Source organism: Pleurodeles waltl, chromosome 3_1 (assembly GCF_031143425.1).
Source record: "Pleurodeles waltl isolate 20211129_DDA chromosome 3_1, aPleWal1.hap1.20221129, whole genome shotgun sequence".
Classification (NCBI taxonomy): Eukaryota; Metazoa; Chordata; class Amphibia; order Caudata; family Salamandridae; genus Pleurodeles; species Pleurodeles waltl.
The window spans coordinates 1,677,862,392-1,677,880,189 of record NC_090440.1 but is presented as its reverse complement, the minus strand read 5'-3'; the positions used below and the strand labels follow the sequence as shown (position 1 = coordinate 1,677,880,189).

Here is a 17,798-nt window from a genome sequence, read left to right as displayed (position 1 = left end):
TAACTTGTTTCTGTAATGAAAGGGGGATGTGTGGTATCTTGTATTTCCTGTGTTGGTTCATCCCTGGCCCAGGTGTCCCCTCTGACCCTTATCATAATGGGCTCTCCCACCAGGATTCCAGGAGGAGAGCTGAGACTGTTGGAGGAGATCTGAGGGTGACAAGGACTGTGATGTGAGGTGGCTGGGGCGTTGTATTATTAAACTTATCATTACACTGTCATCGCTTTCCTGTGTGATCATTGGCCATCTCTACACAAACCCCTGTAGGAAAGGCAACATTGCCTCAGTGCTGTACTGCTACCAGGTTAAAGGTAATGCCAGCTCTCAAATCCGCTGCCACATCCTGCTTCCTCTTCCTCTTTTAGGTGTATGCCAGCCATGATTTCCATTCAGCAACCATGATCTCATCAAGATACTTTAGAAAAAAGAAATGACCATCTGTATGTGCATAACAAAGATAAAGTCAGACAGCCTCTATTGAAAAACAAAAACAAATTGCCAGGCATGAGCATATGAAGAAAACTCAGCAATCCATTGTACAGCCGTGAGTTGTAAACAACAGTGAATTCGGACATGGATAATTATTAATGTAAGAAACTTGGCGCGCCTCGTTTTCCTCACCTCAAGCAGAGATTTTAACAATGCTAAAAGTGACCTAACCAGGTTGGAAACAGGAAATGTAAAATCACACAAGAAATATTAGTAAACTGGCATTTTCCCCCTACATAGGCAGTTCGGTCCCAATACAGCTCAAAAAGGCAAAGGATGAGTATAACATATGTATGCGGGAGGAGGAGAAAGTGGAACAGAATAGGAAAGGGCGTCAAGCAACTGGTTAACAAACAGACTGGACCATCTATTGGTAAGGAAAAAATCCCAAAGAGAAAAGCGACAACATATAAATCAAATGGACAATTTGTCTGATGAATCAAGTAAGAGGGCCGGGACAGGTTGAGTCGTTCTGTGCTGTCTAAGTTCAACATTCTCAGGGCAGTCTTTCATGTAACTATTATATCTGACTCTGAAGGTGAAAGGGTTACACAAACTAAAACTAAGATGTATAAGTTATGGTTGTTCTGTTAATGAACTCCTGTAGTGAATCCAATATTTCAAGGGAGTTGTACAGATTCTGGAATTTGTGCTTGCTTTGTAGAGTTGTTGGAATGTGATGCGATTCCTGGGGCTAAAACGTAATGTGGGGTCCTGTGGCTGCTTCTTAACATTTGTGTCAGGTGCCATAAGCACTAAAACAAATGTACATCAGGGAAGCAAAATGACGGTGACTGACGCCTTCTACTGATCTGGCCAAGTAAGCTGCCTCGTTATTAATGAAGACTTCAGGCTTGCTTGCAATTAAGAATCTATGAATACATCTTTGCTGAAGGGCAGCGGGGTCCTGGAGACCACTGGACATGGGACACTTTACTCCCACAACCCCGCCACATACCCTTGTGACGACCCGCTTGCTATTCCAAGAAATCAGAATTTTTCACAAGATTTCATAAGAAATAAGAGGTGTGAGATTTGGCAGACAAATTTCACTGAAATTAAAGTAGGACAACTGTGCTCCCCAAACAGGCAAACATCATTCTTCCCAAGTCACATAATTCTCCTCAAAAGGTCTGAACTTAAATCTACAACCAGTAAATACCAGCTGGCACAGTGCTGTAAGCTTGAGGGGCCAAAATATACAGAAATATCAACAAACTGCTATCAAAAAGTTTCCAAATACTAGTAAAAAAGTATGTGGCCAGTTGGCCTGCAATGTGGAAACAACAGCGACAGAAAGGAGAAACTTTAAAGAGAAACTTGAAGAAAATGCGCTTTTCAGATAAAATTAGCATTTCTGCTTAAAAGGGACAGCCCGTAGTAGTGTTGCGTGGCCCGCATTTTACTCTCTATTTCAGACTCAGTTCTTTAGGTTGACATCTCTTTCTTGTGGTGACTCTTTCCACACTTTACGGCTAGCATGTGAATGTGCAGTATGTGCATCTCTGATAGGCATTGACGTCCTGTAGCCTGTACAGTTAGTTCCATTGTCGTACATTCAGAGCACAATGACATTGTTTTGTTTTCTTGCCATGCTTGGTAGGAGACACTTCATTTTAGCTAGACAAAATCAAATGAGCCTCTGTCATAGTGTGATAAGAACTGTACTTTATTATATAAACAGCTTCCATGCTAGAGCTCAGTGGGAGGATTGCTTCTGTGCTGAGATTATCACGAAACCCAGCCAGCTGTGTCTGAGATGCAGCCCTGCTGAACCTTTACAGACTTCCTGACATTTGACACCAAGGTATGGGGGTTAGGCTTTCCTAACTGATCCAGCAGAAAGGTACCCCTGATATGCTATCTTTAGTATAGTATTAGATACAGATAGGAGTAAGCAAACATTACCAACAATTAGCATGGTTGAATTGTTCATATTGTTTATAATTCTAACAATGCTGATTACAGTTGTATGTCTCATCTTTCTAATAATCGCAGCTCATGCTTTTTATGAAAGAATACGATCATTTTAATAAACATGTTGAAAAGGCATTTTCATGTCTTTCTTGTGTTTAGCTTCGGCATGCAGTTGTGACCAGACAAAAGAGTTAGATCTGTTTCCACATATTCCCTGGACATCAGAGTGCCTGTCATGTTTGAGGTTGCCAACATCTTTATAATTGGCGGTTTAGGGTTTTGATGTGGCACTATAAGCCAGCCAAAACACGCCAACAATTACTGAGGATGTATGTGGACTAGCTTTCTATGTCATGAAGTTCATGTTGGTCTAAAACACATACCTGCTATATTTGTAGGAACCGTACAACAGTATCCCCATGCAAGCTAGCCAGAGCAGTGTTTTGGAAGTGTGATGGAGCGTGACAGCTATTGACCACCACTGACATATCCAGCAGAATAGGACCACGAAATTGACTTCTCCTACTGACCTTAGGAAGTTGAATAGTATAATTGTTGTTCTGTTTTCAAGGGCATGGCTACCTGCAAGGTTTTCATCAAGCCTGAGTCTGTGTCTCACTGGGTCATTGTAAAACTTAGCAATAATGGATTGACATACTCATTGGTATCAATGAAACAGGGGTTGGGTGGCTTAGGCCTCACATACCAGGACATTTCCAAAGCAAATGGAATTTACAATTCAGCACAAATTGAACTCCTCACTCAGGCCCGAGAGTGGATTAATGAAAACTCGGATATTCTTGATCTTGCCACAAACCTTGGTTACAAGAAGAAAACACTGTGCTTTAGTAGATGCAGAAATAAAAAGACAGTAACAAGAATACAGCGGATTTTCATCCAAAAGTGAATTTACTAATAGATTTGATCAATACAGGTGAGTGGACGCTTCCAGATACCCCTTCTCTGTACACACAAATAATAGAAAAAATCCCAAACTCAAGTGTAAGACATTTGCAAGAGCAGAAAAAGGCTCGACTACACACCCAACCTGTGCAACTGAATTCATGATGTTAGAATAGAAACATATGCCTTCCATTAATGGGTGACTTCTGAGCGCAATGGTCCGTCCTGCAAGCTTTGGGAATTGTAGTGGCACGATGATACCTGAAGTTCCACCTCTAGGCGCTCTTACATATCTGCTGTTCATTTCAGTCTTTTGTGCCAGAGGTCAAAGCAGGGCACAGCGTGCAATCTGACGTACTTGTGTCCATTGAACGAGCACTCAAAGCATCCATAAACTGTTTCCCGCTTTGAATGACCCATTCCACAGAGGGCACAAGGGCCCTTTGGAATATTGTTATTAAGTAAGTTCACTCGTGTATGAGATCCGTCTTGAAGATAGTTTGTGGAAATGTCTGTCATGCTCGCAGCTTTCTCAAAATAATCTGTGTAGAGGTCGTCCATGTATAGATCTGAGTTTGAGGTGGCATCCATTGTTCTTTTACCTGAAACAAAACACAGGCAAACATCATGTATATACATAACTAGATATATCTTTCAGTGCGATAGATACATTAAAGTAAAGAATGAATAAATAGGTCTTCCAAGAGTTACATATATTGTATACTTGAGGAACAGAGTACAACTGCCACATACTGAAAAACGCTGCATCACAACAGGTAAATCCAAATCTGTCCTTAACCAGCTTAAAGGTTTGGAGCACTGTCCACGTGGGTAGGGTTTACGGGTGACCAGGGTTTGTCAGAAGACAGAAATGATTGTTCAAGGACAGGGAATATGGAGTTGCTCGCTTTTCCTCAGCCCACACTTCATCAGTCTCTGATGGAAGTTGTGGCAAGTGGTGTGGGGTGTCGGGGTGAGTGTCAGGCAAGGTGCGCTTTGTGGAAGGAAGAGAGAGGTGATGAGGAGTGTTGCAGATGGAGACTGGGGACATTTTCTGAAGGGGGTGACAGAGCAGAAGAGAGGGTTGATGGCAATTGTTGAGTAGGATTCTCAGGAGTTGCTCGATCTTTCTAGCAGCAGCAGTCTATTCTCTAAATCAGAAATATGACTCCTTTATGAAACAGACTATCCAGAAACTAAAAGACAATGCTATTGAGCCATTACTGATTGTGGGTGGAAATCAGGAGCTGGATGGGTCTAGGGATATATTGCGTCAGAAATATGGAGGCACAGTGGTTCTACCCGCAGAAGGATGGAAGTCACTAGTGAAGTTGATGGACACTTGAAGATGGACACCTCCAGAGCTGAATGATTATTCACACAAATACTATGCTATGTTAGACATTATCTTTAAGTATCAAACTCTTTGCCACTGTAGAGATGAGGCGCATCTTGAGATTCTGTCGCTGTCAGGTCATGCCCTGTCTTTTCCACCCTAACATGAGACATGAAAGAGCCAGTGAAGGACCCCTGTTCGCAAGTTAACGACTGCTTATTCAAAGACTATGGTGGTCATTCTGACCGTGGCGGGCGGCGGTAGCCGCCCGCCATGCGGTCACCGCCATTTGGCCGCTCCGCGGTCAAAAGACTGCGGAGGCCATTCTGGCTTTCCCGCTGGGCCGGCGGGTGCCCGCCAAAGGAGCGCCCGCCGGCCCAGCGGGAAAGGCCCTGCAACACAGAGGCCGGCTCCGAATGGAGCCGGCGGTGTTGCAGGGGTGCGACGGGTGCAGTTGCACCGGTCGCAATTTTCACTGTCTGCTATGCAGACAGTGAAAATCATGCTGGGGCCCTGTTAGACTGGCATGGGCAGTGCAGGGGCCCCCAGAGGCCCAACGACACCCGTTCCCGCCATCCTGTTCCTGGCGGTCAAAACCGCCAGAAACAGGCTGGCGGGAAGGGGGTCGGAAGCGCCGCCATGGAGGTTCAGCCCTGCCAGGGGTATTCCGGCGGGAAACCGCCGGATCCCCTTTTCTGACCGCGGCTTTACCGCCGCGGTCAGAATGGGCAATGAAGCACCGCCAGCCTGTTGGCGGTGCTTCGGTTGCCCGCGGCCCTGGCGGTTTAGGACCGCCAGGGTCAGAATGAGGGCCTATGTGTTGAGATGCTTGATTCAGACTCAATTAAGGCATATCGCTTATATAACAATACAAGAGAAAGTAGTTTTCTCGAAGTGTGGGATTTCCTGAAGACCATGGTCTGTATTACTCAGGTGGCAAGACTCAAAAACCTTCTGGAGGGGCTTCTCTGGGATCTCAACACCGAACATTGCTTCTGCACAAAAAGATGCAGTTTCCGAAAGTCTGGCGCAAAGTGTCTGCCTTTAGAGGTCAGGCATGACTCATGGAGATTAATTGCGCTGAACACATCCTCGCTTAGATTAACCAAAAATATTATCAAAGGAACAACAAGTGAGGCCATTTGCTAGTCACATAGCTTCGGAAAGGGCAGGTCCAGTTTCATACTGGCACAAAAAAAAGAGCATGATAAAATAGATGCTTTCCATGAATACTACCAGCGGCTGTATACCAGTGACCCAATGGACAGTGGTGCAGTGAAGGAATATGACAGGGTGGAACTAGATAGTCTGAAATTATCATGACAAAAATGTGCAACTCAACAAAACTCCGGATCCAATTGTTTTCTCCCCCTCATTTAACAAAACACTCTAGCCAGATCTTTTAGGAATTATGTCTAAACTATAGAGAGATTGCATTAATGGAAAGGATGACACCTTGAATAGCAAAAACAAGGGTGTCAGTAGTACTAAAATATCGCAAAGACCCTAAGGACTGCAGATAGTACCGCCCAGTTTCACTGTTGAATGTAGACACAAGATCATCACAAATATATTGACCCTTCACATTAACAATTTGATGTGACAGTGATGCACCTAATAGACATTGTGAACAAACAATACATGCTTCTATTGTTGCTTTCACCAAATGCTGAAAAAACAGAGGTCTTGAGATTTTGGACCCCTCTACTTAAATATGTTCCTAGCAGAGTATACATCATCATATGTAAAGATTAGTGTCAATGGTAGAGACTCCCTGAGGGTCGTGACAGGAAGTGTAGCCAGAAAAGGGGAACTTCTCCCCCTTAATGTTTGCACTTAACAAAGAGTAACTGGTGCAGAAGGTGAGGAATAATGGGAACATCAAATGGTTAAACTATGGATAGAAATATTTAAATTAGCGATTTTCACAGACAACTTGCTGGTGTCCATGTCTGATCCAACTAAGCCTTATAAAGGTAAGGCTAGGGCTTCCGATTATTATGTTAAACTAGTAAGCAACACACTTCAGATATTTGTTAGAATGGTTGAAGGCAGAAACTGAAAGCCATTGATGCTCCATTGTCAGGAAGACCCTGTGCTGATCCTCTGATTTCCAGCAAGGGACAGTTTTTTTTTCATGATGAAGTTTCCTGTCACTGCAGCATCCCTGAAGGTTTGGGATAAGGTAGGGGTGAGTGAGTTTGAACTAATGACATTTCCCCTACATTGCTGCTGGGCAATTCCGAGTTTAAGCCAGGGCTGAATCGGGAGGCCTTAAAGATTTGAGATATGTAAATTAAGGGACCCATTTGTCAAGTAATCGCCAAAACCTTTTGAACAACTGAAAACAGACCATGAGTTGGGGAAATCTAAAATGCTGAGGTATGCACAGGTAAGATATTGCATCCTGAACCATCAATTTGGGCAGCAGAAATACACCCCTTGACCCAGTTAAAGAAACAGCTTAAGTTGGTATGCAATGAAAATGATTTAATATCCTCCACAATATAGAAGACACTCCTTGAGGGAGACAGTTTCCTTACCAAGAAGCTGCAGTCCAGAAGGAAAGAAGAATCAGGATTGTACATATCAGAGACTCAGTGGTACACAGTGCTTCATAATGCCTTAGAGGTATTCATCATGCCCTAGGCATTTAGTAAGCAAGTAAGGGTTTGCTTTGCTCTGGATTCCTCAGTGTCTACTCACAATGGATGGGAACTGCTTTTCGTTGTTTTAAAGGGGTGTGGGCAAGAGGGAACGTTGAAGCATATACTCTAGGGTGGTACTGAAGAATAAACATTCTGGCAGGATGAGCTAAGAGCTATGAAAAAGATCTCTGGCTTCGGTTTCTAAGAACCGGAAGTGTTTCACTAGGTTGGATGCCTAACTTTACCTAGGGGAAGCAGAAAAGAGATAAAAAGCTGCTTAATCTGTTACTAACTGCCAAAACAGGTTCTCCAAGTCAATTGGGAGATCTAACATTCAGAATTGGCATAATAGAATCTGATACGCTTTGACAATGAAGAAAAACTCTTGTGCCATTCGGGACCTACCGTTTTTTTCTCCTTCTCATATGATCCCCTCCTAGACTACATGTCAAGAGACTATTGGAAAGTGACCTGCCCGATAATTCTTCATTTGAAAATCCTACAGGACTGAAGCTGTTCTTGGAGCAACAAAGGGGATGTCTGATGTTGTCACAATTTAGGTTCAGGGCTACTGAGCCTAAAGCTTTAGGCAACACTTTTCATAGGTCGGTAGGAGGGTACGGTACGTTTTCACATGCTGCATGTGTACGTTTTTTTTCAGATTTTATAAAGGTAAATTTTTTTATTGAAATAGACTTACAGTTTGCATCCAGCAGGATCCAGTATGATGGAGATGCAGGACAGAGTACACTAGCAGTCAGAATCGGTCTGTATGTGTTCAATATTCAGGATTAAGAGAGTGCAATAAACAGCAGGCCTCAGAATTCCATGGAGGTCTAAATGATCATAGGTACTCATGACACTTCCTGTAGCAGAAGGGATGGATTCCAAGCCTACAGAAAAGCTGAGCAACAATGCAGTCTTGTGGAACTGTTTATATGACACTAACTTCATTCAAACCTTTCAAAATATGTATATCACAATAAAATACCACAGATGTCCATTATATGGCAATAATTTTCAGCACCACTTTGCTGAAGATAACCCAAATATGTCAAGAATGACTACACTATATTAAGGATAGCCAGGGATATTCAACATGTCAAAACATGCATATAAGGTATGTGTTCCTGTTTACGGAGCAATAGTCACCAGATAACAAGCCATCTTCAGAAGACCAACAAAGGATGAATATTCTAGCATTTCCTTCCTCTTTATTTTGTGTGACAGTAGAACAATTGGTTTCTTCTCCCCTTCTCCCCCACACATTCCTCTGATGAATCAGCTTCTTGCTGACTTACTGTTGAATGGCCAATGACATATCTGGAGACAGGCTCTGTGATTTGATCAGTAGGTTTATTAATGTTCATCCACAGATTAACTCCCCTTCATGGCTTATCCTCTGTTCAGTAGTCTTTTCTTTGCACTATTATTTTTCACAGTTGGGGCTATCATTAGTGCCTTGCTTATGACTCCCAGTTCATGTCTGTCATATGCTGAGCTAACGCTTCATAGAGGTTAGCTTTTACCCTGTTGAGGAATGGGGTGCCACTCCTCTTGGAGGCTCTTACGCCTGGCTTCACACTCTAGGTATTTATTTAATTCTGGTGGAAAGAAGGACCTAAGGTAAGGAAGGGTGGGCCCTGTAGCCAGCCTCCCCTCGTCCCTTGTACTTGCCTGGAAAGAAAAAGAACTTAAGGTGAGGAAGGGTGTTGCCTCGTAGCCAGTCCCCAAATCTAGAAACCTGAATATTGTTGCCACAGGCCCCACCCCTTCCTTTCTATCTCTCTTACCTTACATTCTGATTGGTGTAGGAACTTTCCAGCAAAGTTTTTCCCGTCCTTTCACCTCTACTATTATTCCTCTTTTCATTGTAGCTTTGTTTCCTACAAATCTCCAGATCCTGCCCCTTCTCGTGACCAAGAGCCAGATGTACGACCTTTTGTTTTGGGGCTCACAATTTGCAATCAGTTGGCGAATTGCAAATTGTGAGTCACAAAACAAAATGTAGAATAGTGTTAACCACACTTTTTGCGATTCCCAAATGGGTCGCAAGGGACCTGCTTCATGAATATTTATGAGGCAGGACGCAATTTGAGACCCATTTGGGAATGGTACACTCACAGAGATGGTGGCCTGCTGAGGTCAGCAGATCACCATGTCTGTGACTGCTTTTGAATAAAGTATTTGTTTTTTAAATGCAGCTCGTTTTCCTTAAAGGAAAACAGGATACATTTCAAACATAAAAATGAAAAGTTTTATATTCATTTTTTCGCTACCATTCACAAAGTGGAAGGGGTGCTATGGGGACCCTTTCGTGTTTGCAAATGTGTTAACATCAATTTGAAATTGCTGTTAACTGCTATTGTTTAGCAACCGCATTCACAGTCACAAGACAATCATACATCCCCCTGCGAGTCGCAATTAGGAAGGGATGTCCTCGGGATACTCCTTCCTACTTGCGGTCGCAATCCCTATTTTGCGAATCGGTAACTGGCTACTGACTGGCAAAATTGGGCTGGCACATTGTACAAGGCACTTTTGTGGTTGCAAATGGCGATTTCGCCTTTTGCAAACAGTGATTTTGCCTTTTGCGACCGCAAAATCACGTCGTACATCTGGCAGCAAGATTACATGACTTTCTCAGTGTTCTGATGTTTCCCTGCTTCAGGGATTATTCCTGCTTCACAAACCCTGCCCATTCTTCTCTCAGTGAAAGGAAGTTACCATGGCCAAACTGGTAATTTTCTTGAAGTTCAGTTATTTTTATATCAATGGATATACTTTATGGTGATGACGCAGAAACGAAGGTTTTACATTTATTAGCGCATAAACGTAGTGCCGCAATAATCAAGTGTGACTTTAACCGAACTAATAAAGATTGTACGGGGACAAATGTGCCCTCAGAGTAGTTCGCCAACATTTATAAGCGTGCTTTATATAACGTGATGTATTAGAATTGTACTAATCTGACATAACCGTAAACGTGTGCCATGATTTGCTTGTTTGAAATGTTTTAACTTAGCATAACTTTAGTGGAGGCTTCGGCCTAGTTGCCTTGTCTCACGGTTTAGATGCTCGTGTTTTTCTAATGTGCTAATAAAACGCGTATTCTTGCTTGAAGCTGTACTTTTCCAGTGAGATCGGTTCACATGCTTATCTTTAAGGTTTCGTGCCAGCCTGGCATCTTCTTCTTTGCTCCAAGGTCAATCTGCAGTCATTTTGCCATCTTCTACGATGCCAATTGATGTTCGACGCCATTTTGAATGAGACTTTGATGCTTTCTCTAATCGAGAGAAAGAGACTTTAAGTAATTCTCGCCCTAGAGACTTTAACTTCGATTTGCCCCTTTGCATAAAGTAGTTTTGTCCTTTTATCTTGCCGCTGTGAGGCAATTGCCCCGTCCACCCTGCCCCTTTGCCCCCGTCCCATGCTGATCGAAACCGGTACCTGTGAGACGAAGACTTCCTTGAATGCTGATTGAATTTGGTAAATATGAAAGGAAAATGTACAATTGCATTGTGTTTCTTTTTAGGTAACCAACTGCTGATTTTTGATAAGAGCCCTAGTTAGGAGTTTTCCAAATCAATGTTGCTAAATTGTTTTTGCATGAAATCCCACATGCAGATGCTAATTTGAGGTTAGATGAGGATTCATTTGTTGCACGATGCAATTTGAGACCTTGTTATGCTGACTAATGTATGCAATTAGCCCATTACAGATTATAGTTTTAGTGGTTTGCGTTGCTATTATCGAATGCATTGTTATTCAAATGCTGCATAGATTGTATCTTTTCCGCCGTTATGGACAGCTATTAATGTTCATTTACATATATCATTTGGTGTTGAGACACATTTATATCGTGCTAGCTTTGTTAATATAGGGAAATAAATTCACTAACTTTGAATAAACTGGTGTGGTTATTCATGGCCGGAAGGTCATGGTTCGCCGAAATGTTTTCTGGATTAATTGTGAAGTGTTATGTTGATCAGGGCATTGCTTATGTTCGTTATTGATTATTGATTTGATTAATTGACTAATCTCGGGTGAAGAGAGCCCCACTTGGTCAAAAGATTCATCGACCCAAGAGCGTCCAAATACAGGTAATTTATTAGTACGGAACGCTCTAACAGTAGATGGTAGCAGAGGACGGTTACGCCCTTTGGGACTCCACTCGAGAGGTATATGGTGTTGAATTGACGGTTTCGCCCTTTGAGACCCCACTCGAGAAGTATATGGTGTTGAATTAGATTTTTCTTGGGTAAAACAGATTGAGAGAATGATGATGCCCTAAGTCCCCCGCGACTTTCCCGGGATCTCGGAGCTTGCGAATGGAGAGAATGGAGGTGTGAAATCGGCGTTGGCGGTACTAGTGACGGTATGAGTGAAGTCAGGGTTTTGCGCTTGCACAGCTTATTGCCGCAGATTGTTTGAAAAGGTTGCGAGGATTTTAGAGAATAGCGGAGGTGCGACTCCGAGTGTGAGAGTAGGGAAGTCGTCGAACTTCAGGTGCATGTGGCGCTTTGTGCAGGAAAAAGGTCCACGTGGTTGTTGTTGTTGAGACGGGCCCTGCGAGGTCAAGAGACTCCGGAGTATGTTGAAAAGTGTATGAGACACTTGTTTTATGTTGTGGTCTGGTCGGTTTAATAGGTTGACCGGGCGTGGTCAACGAGTCGGTACGTGTGTTAAGGGAGTGAAAGAAAACTTCGACTTCGGGCTTTGACAAATTCTAAGTGCACTAGAATAGATCACTGACAAGTTGAGAGCAGAATCTGCGGGTCAGATTTTGCTTGCGAAAGTGGGGACCGAGAAAGATGGAATAACTGCCGAGGCTAGTGAAAAATCCCTAAGGTCCTGAAGCGATTGTGTTACCCTTCCTGTAGTAAACAGACAGATCTGTTTTATTATTATTTGGTTGCTCGCAATACATGCCAGAAGTTGTTACGAGAGGAGCTGAGTGAAGGAGGACAAGCCGCGAGGCTTTGTCAGCCGCAGTGTGTGTGTGAGTGTGACGTCACTAGGAGCCGCGCTGGGATAGGTTGGTTGCAGAGAAGGGTCGCGCACGGATTGGACGCAGTCCGTGGGGCTCGATTGGAAGGGGAAAGGCAAGCGAAGAGTATTCCGGGAATTAAAGTCACTTATTGATTACAAATTTTGTGAAATAAAAGACGAGAAAATGAAATTTTTTAAAGCATTAAAGAGTGCGATGAAGGGGGAGTCTTACATTAAAGCGAGCGTAGGAGAGGAGACGCCACCCGAAGGTACACCAGCTTACATTGTAATGGAGGAAAGGGGGGTAGCTCCGTGCCTTTGGCTAAAGCAATGGCACAAGCTGACAGAGAGACATGGGAGCGTAGGGTTCCCGATCCATGGGACATTCAATATAAGGATCCTAGAGAATTTGAGATTCGCGATGTACGACATGAAGGTACCTCCAAGGCCAGCACAGTTTGAGGCTCTAGCGGTTTGGGAACTAATGGCTAGACAGCAACAGCAAAAGAAGTTCGAGACCAGGATAAGAAAGGCAGAAAAGACACTAGCGGACGCTAGGTGGGATAATGCACAGAAGGTGTGGAGGTCAGATATATTGCAGGGGATAAAACTGTTTCCCGCAATTGCTAAGGAAGAAGAGGCGACAGGCAAGACAGCTACCTGTAAGACAAACAGGAGGTGTTCCAAAGATAGAGAGTACGAGGAAAAGTTGAGGAGAGAAGACGAGTCAGAGGATGAGGAGTTTATCATGCAATTGCTGAACGACCGTCCACAACCTTATGTAGAGAGTGAACAAGGTCCAAGTACCAGTTCTGCCCCTCCGGCACCGGTACAGAATAATGAAACTCCGAATTCAGAAACGCCATCGGGATCTAAGGACCCGAGTTTACTGTTCACCCCGCAGATACCGCAGGTTAGAATATATCCAGATGTGCCTATATTGAAAACAGCAGAAAATTATCAGCCGCAGGTCCCAAGGTACTACAGCAGTGACAACAGTACGGGAATGATTCTAGATCCAACCGTAATGGGAGTACAGAATGGTCGCAACCCAACATTGGCACAAGCTGAATCAACCCAGTTTTTGATGCCTCAAAAGCAGATGCAGGGGGGAACCGCACATGCTCAGATGAGGGGTTAGTCAGACGGGCATGCCGGCAATGATGACCCATAGTGTGGGAATGAACATGCCTCAGAACCTGGGGAATGGACAGAACCCAGATGCGATATCCCTACCCATTACTGTAGGTCCACCGGTACCTTTGTACATTCAGCCTAACTCAGGTATGAGCGGTCAAGGATCAGTGGTGCAGAGTGGGACAGAAAGGAGGTGCATAGAAAACACTCCAGAGACAACTCCGATAGCGGCTCAGCCAACTGGATCTGGGTCCTTGATGGAGTTTAGTCCCATATGTGCTCAGTCAACAGTGGTGAGGTCGAGTCCCCCACTGATGATACCGCTATCATCGAACACTGAAAAGCTGCCGCAACCATCAATGGCAGTCGATGTGAATGCTACACTGATGGGGTTGAATGCGCAACAGCTGACACAGTGGTTCAACAGTCTGAATTCCACACAAAGCTCAGCCAGTGGGAAGGGAGAAGACTATCTGAATAGGGTCAGGTTGAACATGGAAGCAGAAGAATTGGTGGAAGGGACTATGGGTTTGAATAGGTTAGAGTCCTACTCGGAAGAAGAGCTGAGGTATCTATGTCCCAGGATTACGAGAGAAGTGAACAAGGTACATAGAAGGTTGCAAGAAATAGCTGACAAAAACGGGGTTGAGATAGACAAGACAAAACACTTGAGCAGGAGCTATAGATTGGATTTCAAGACCACAGACTTTGAACACATGAGGTCAGCAGGCATGAAAACGCACCTTAGTGAATTGCTGCAGAGTGCACAAGTGTGGAGGTGCTTAGACAAATGGGAAAGCAGGTGGGCAAAGAAAAAGGAAAAGAGGAAAGACAGTGTCCCAGAGCACAACGAGAAAAGATCACAGAGTAGTGATGCAATAACCATGTTACCAATGAGGGAGACAGCAGGGGGAAAATTAATACATGTACCGTGGCACAGAAGCGACATTCAGTCTTTTACGGATGATTTTCCCAAACTGAGAGAGAAGCCGATTGAATGGTATCAACAGACTGATAGGTTTGTGAAGCTTGCAAAATGTCTTTGGGAAGACCTGAACACCCTCTTTGAGATTGTGGTTCCGGCAGATTTGTGGGAAGACTGCAAAAGGGCTGTAGGTTGGCCGACAAGTGAACCAGAGAGGGACAGGGATACGGGTGCACCATCACCTATGGTAATGAGCTTGTACTATAAGGTGATTGAGCATTTGAAGACGAAGGTTGCCGCGAAAAATGTGGATTGGCAGAACATTGAACGAACTGCCCAAGAGGCTAAAGAGTCGATTCATGGTTACTATGAGAGGTTGTTGAAGGCGTTCAAGAACTACAGTGGCACGGAAACAATAGAGGCGAGGGACATGCTTCATTTTGTGTTTAGATTTGTGGAAGGGCTAAGACCAGAGATAAGTCAGATGATAAAGACGCATTTGATTTGTTGGCAGTCGAAACCTATTGATGAGGTGTTGAATTATGCGAAATACTGTAGCGACGAAATTGAAGTGAAACAGAAAAGGTTGAAAGAGAAAGTGATGGTGATGCAACTTAAAGCAGCTCAGACAGGTCTGCAAGGGTTGCAAGGGTTCCAACAGCAGATACCGCAGCCGCAGCCGCAGGGAAATATGGTGTTTCAGCCACAGGCGAGAGGCAGAGGCAGAGGAGGCTTTGGGAGTAATGGTCCGGATTTGAACACTGTTGCGATTCCGAATGGTGTGCAGGCAATGAAAAGGGTGATGCCGTGTCACGTGTGCGGAATCGTCGGACATTGGAAACGCGAGTGCCCGATGGTGGTGCAGGAAGGTGCAGGTGTTGGTCAGCAAAACAATGATGTCAATGCATTCCAGACAATGAGGGGACCGAAAATGAGAGGTCCAAACCCAAATTTTCAGACCATAAATCAGCTGCAGGGATTACAGCCCATGCAGCCGCAGCAGATGCAGATGCCCCGTATGCAGATGACGCAAATGCAGCCAATGCAACAGCAGTTTCCCATGGTACCTAATCAGCAAATGCAAATACCTTTGGCACCAGTGAGTCAGCAGCAAGTGATGGTTCCTCCACAGGTCTCGGGTCAGGTGATGAATACAAATGGCACAGTACAACAGTTCCCATTACACAGTGAGAATGGAATAAACAATGTATGGGAGAGTGAAAGTTCAGATGAGGAGGGAAATTGTGTGCTTGCAGCATCCTTGGAAGTTGATCAAAAGGGTCCATATGTGGAGGGAAGAGTTATGGGTCATCGTGTTTCATTCTTGGTTGACACAGGAGCCACACGTTCAACTGTTAGGAGCATTGAAGTACCACATTTGCCACTTTCAGGGAGAACAGTTCAAGTAGTGGGAGTAGCAAACAGGCACCTGACGAACCCAATCACAGATCCAGTACAAGTCAGAATTGGTAACTATCAAGGGTTACATAATTTTGTGGTATGTGACTCAAGCCCGATAGCACTGTTAGGGAGAGACCTATTGTGCAAATTGGGATGTTCGATTATGTGTTCGAACGATGGAATTAGAATTCAGACGAGCAGTGATGGGGAAGAAGAGGACAGTGTAGAAGGGGATGAGATGGAAACTGTCGATGAAGAATATCCTCTGATTAACCTTTTTCCGATGATAACTGAAGAAGATATTCCAGCTGAATTACGGGAAACAGTCGGAGAGGAAGTGTGGGATATGACAGGAAAAGAGGTGGGATTGGTGAAAGGAGTGAAACCAGTGAAAGTGACCGTAAAACCCAATGTAACCTTTCCCCAGACCCCACAATACCACATGGCACAAGACACCCTCATGAAAGTCGCCCAACTCATTGACGAGTTTGTAAAACAGGGAGTACTGAAAGGAGTGTTAAGCAGTCCATGTAATTCACCAATCATGGGACTAATAAAGCCGAGTGGAAAGGTCCGAATTGTGCAGGACTTGAGGAAAATAAATGACATCATAATTAAATGTTGCCCTGTAGTACCGAATCCAGCTGTGATAATGTTTCAAGTCCCTTGCGATGCCGAGTGGTTCTCAGTCATCGACTTGTCACAAGCGTTCTTTTCGGTGCCTCTTCATGAGGACAGCCAATTTCTCTTTTGTTTCAAATTCTTAGACAGAGTTTACAGTTGGTGTCGAATTCCTCAAGGGTTTTCTGAGTCACCGTCAATTTTCAATCAGATTCTAAAGAAAGACTTGGAAGCGTTAGAATTGCCATTCGAGTCAACCCTAGTACAGTACATCGATGACTTACTGATTGCATCTAAGACAGAAAGTGGCTGCACAGCCGACACCATTGCTCTGCTGAACCATTTGGGAAGGAGTGGACACAAGGTGTCTCCTTCAAAGTTGCAGTTCTGTCAGAAGAAAGTAAAATACTTGGGTCATCAAATAGAGAAAGGGTCACGGAGAATAATGAAGGAAAGAATAACAAGTGTACTTCAAATGAGTCCACCAAAGACGAGGAGGGAGGTGAGGAAGTTTTTGGGGATGGTGAGCTACTGTCGCCAGTGGATTCCCAACTTCTCAACTCTAGCAAAGCCTTTACTGAAACTGACCCAGAAGGATGCCTTGGATGAAATTGAGCTGAAAGGAGATGAGATGGATGCTTTTATTGAATTGAAAGAATGCATGTGCAGGGCTCCAGCTTTAGGTATGCCTGATTACACAAAGCCTTTCACATTGTTTCGTCATGAACGTGATGCATGTTCTTTGTCTGTCTTGAACCAAGCCCATGGTGGCATAAACAGACCAGTAGCGTATTTTTCAGCTACTTTGGATCCGGTCGCAGCAGCACTGCCCGGGTGTTTGCGCGCCGTAGCAGCAGTTGGTATCAGCCTCACTCAGAGTGAAGGAATAGTGATGGGACACCCATTAACAGTCATGGTCCCTCACTCAGTTGAGATACTTTTGACCCGCTCCCGAACGCAACACATGACTGGAGCAAGACTCACAAGGTATGAAACAATAATTCTGGGCTCACCGAATGTGCAGCTGAAAAGGTGCACTACGTTGAATCCAGCAACCTTGCTTCCCGGTGAAAATGCTGAAATTGAGAACGCTGAAGACGTCGAGCACGACTGCCTTCAGGTGACTGAATTTTGCACAAAACCCCGACCTGACATTAAGGATACTAAGCTTGATGAAAATGACCAAATTGTTTTTGTTGATGGGTCATGTTTAAGAGATGCATTGGGAATATTGAAAGCAGGATATGCTGTATGTACTGTAACAGGTGTCTTGGAAGCGTCCTGGCTCCAAGGAGTCTATTCCGCACAAGTAGCAGAGCTTGTAGCCCTTACAAGAGCATGCCAACTGTCTACATTGATGAAGGTTACCATTTACACTGACAGTCAGCACGGGTTTGGAATTGTGCACGACTTTGGGCAACTATGGTCA

General features: G+C 44.1%; 1 protein-coding gene across 2 annotated transcripts in view; it reads right to left on the bottom strand.

Moving 5' to 3' along the window:
• Window positions 1-3,377: 3,377 nt before the first annotated feature.
• PJVK (pejvakin) overlaps window positions 3,378-17,798 on the bottom strand; it is a 124,120-nt gene continuing 109,699 nt past the window's right edge. Inside the window, exon 6 of one of the 2 annotated variants that reach the window (XM_069221368.1) lies at window positions 3,378-3,950. In XM_069221368.1, coding sequence (XP_069077469.1) covers window positions 3,610-3,950 — 341 coding nt within the window. In that variant the 3' untranslated portion in view covers window positions 3,378-3,609. The remainder of the gene's footprint in view (window positions 3,951-17,798) is intronic. The other variant, XM_069221369.1, reaches the window with a different exon arrangement.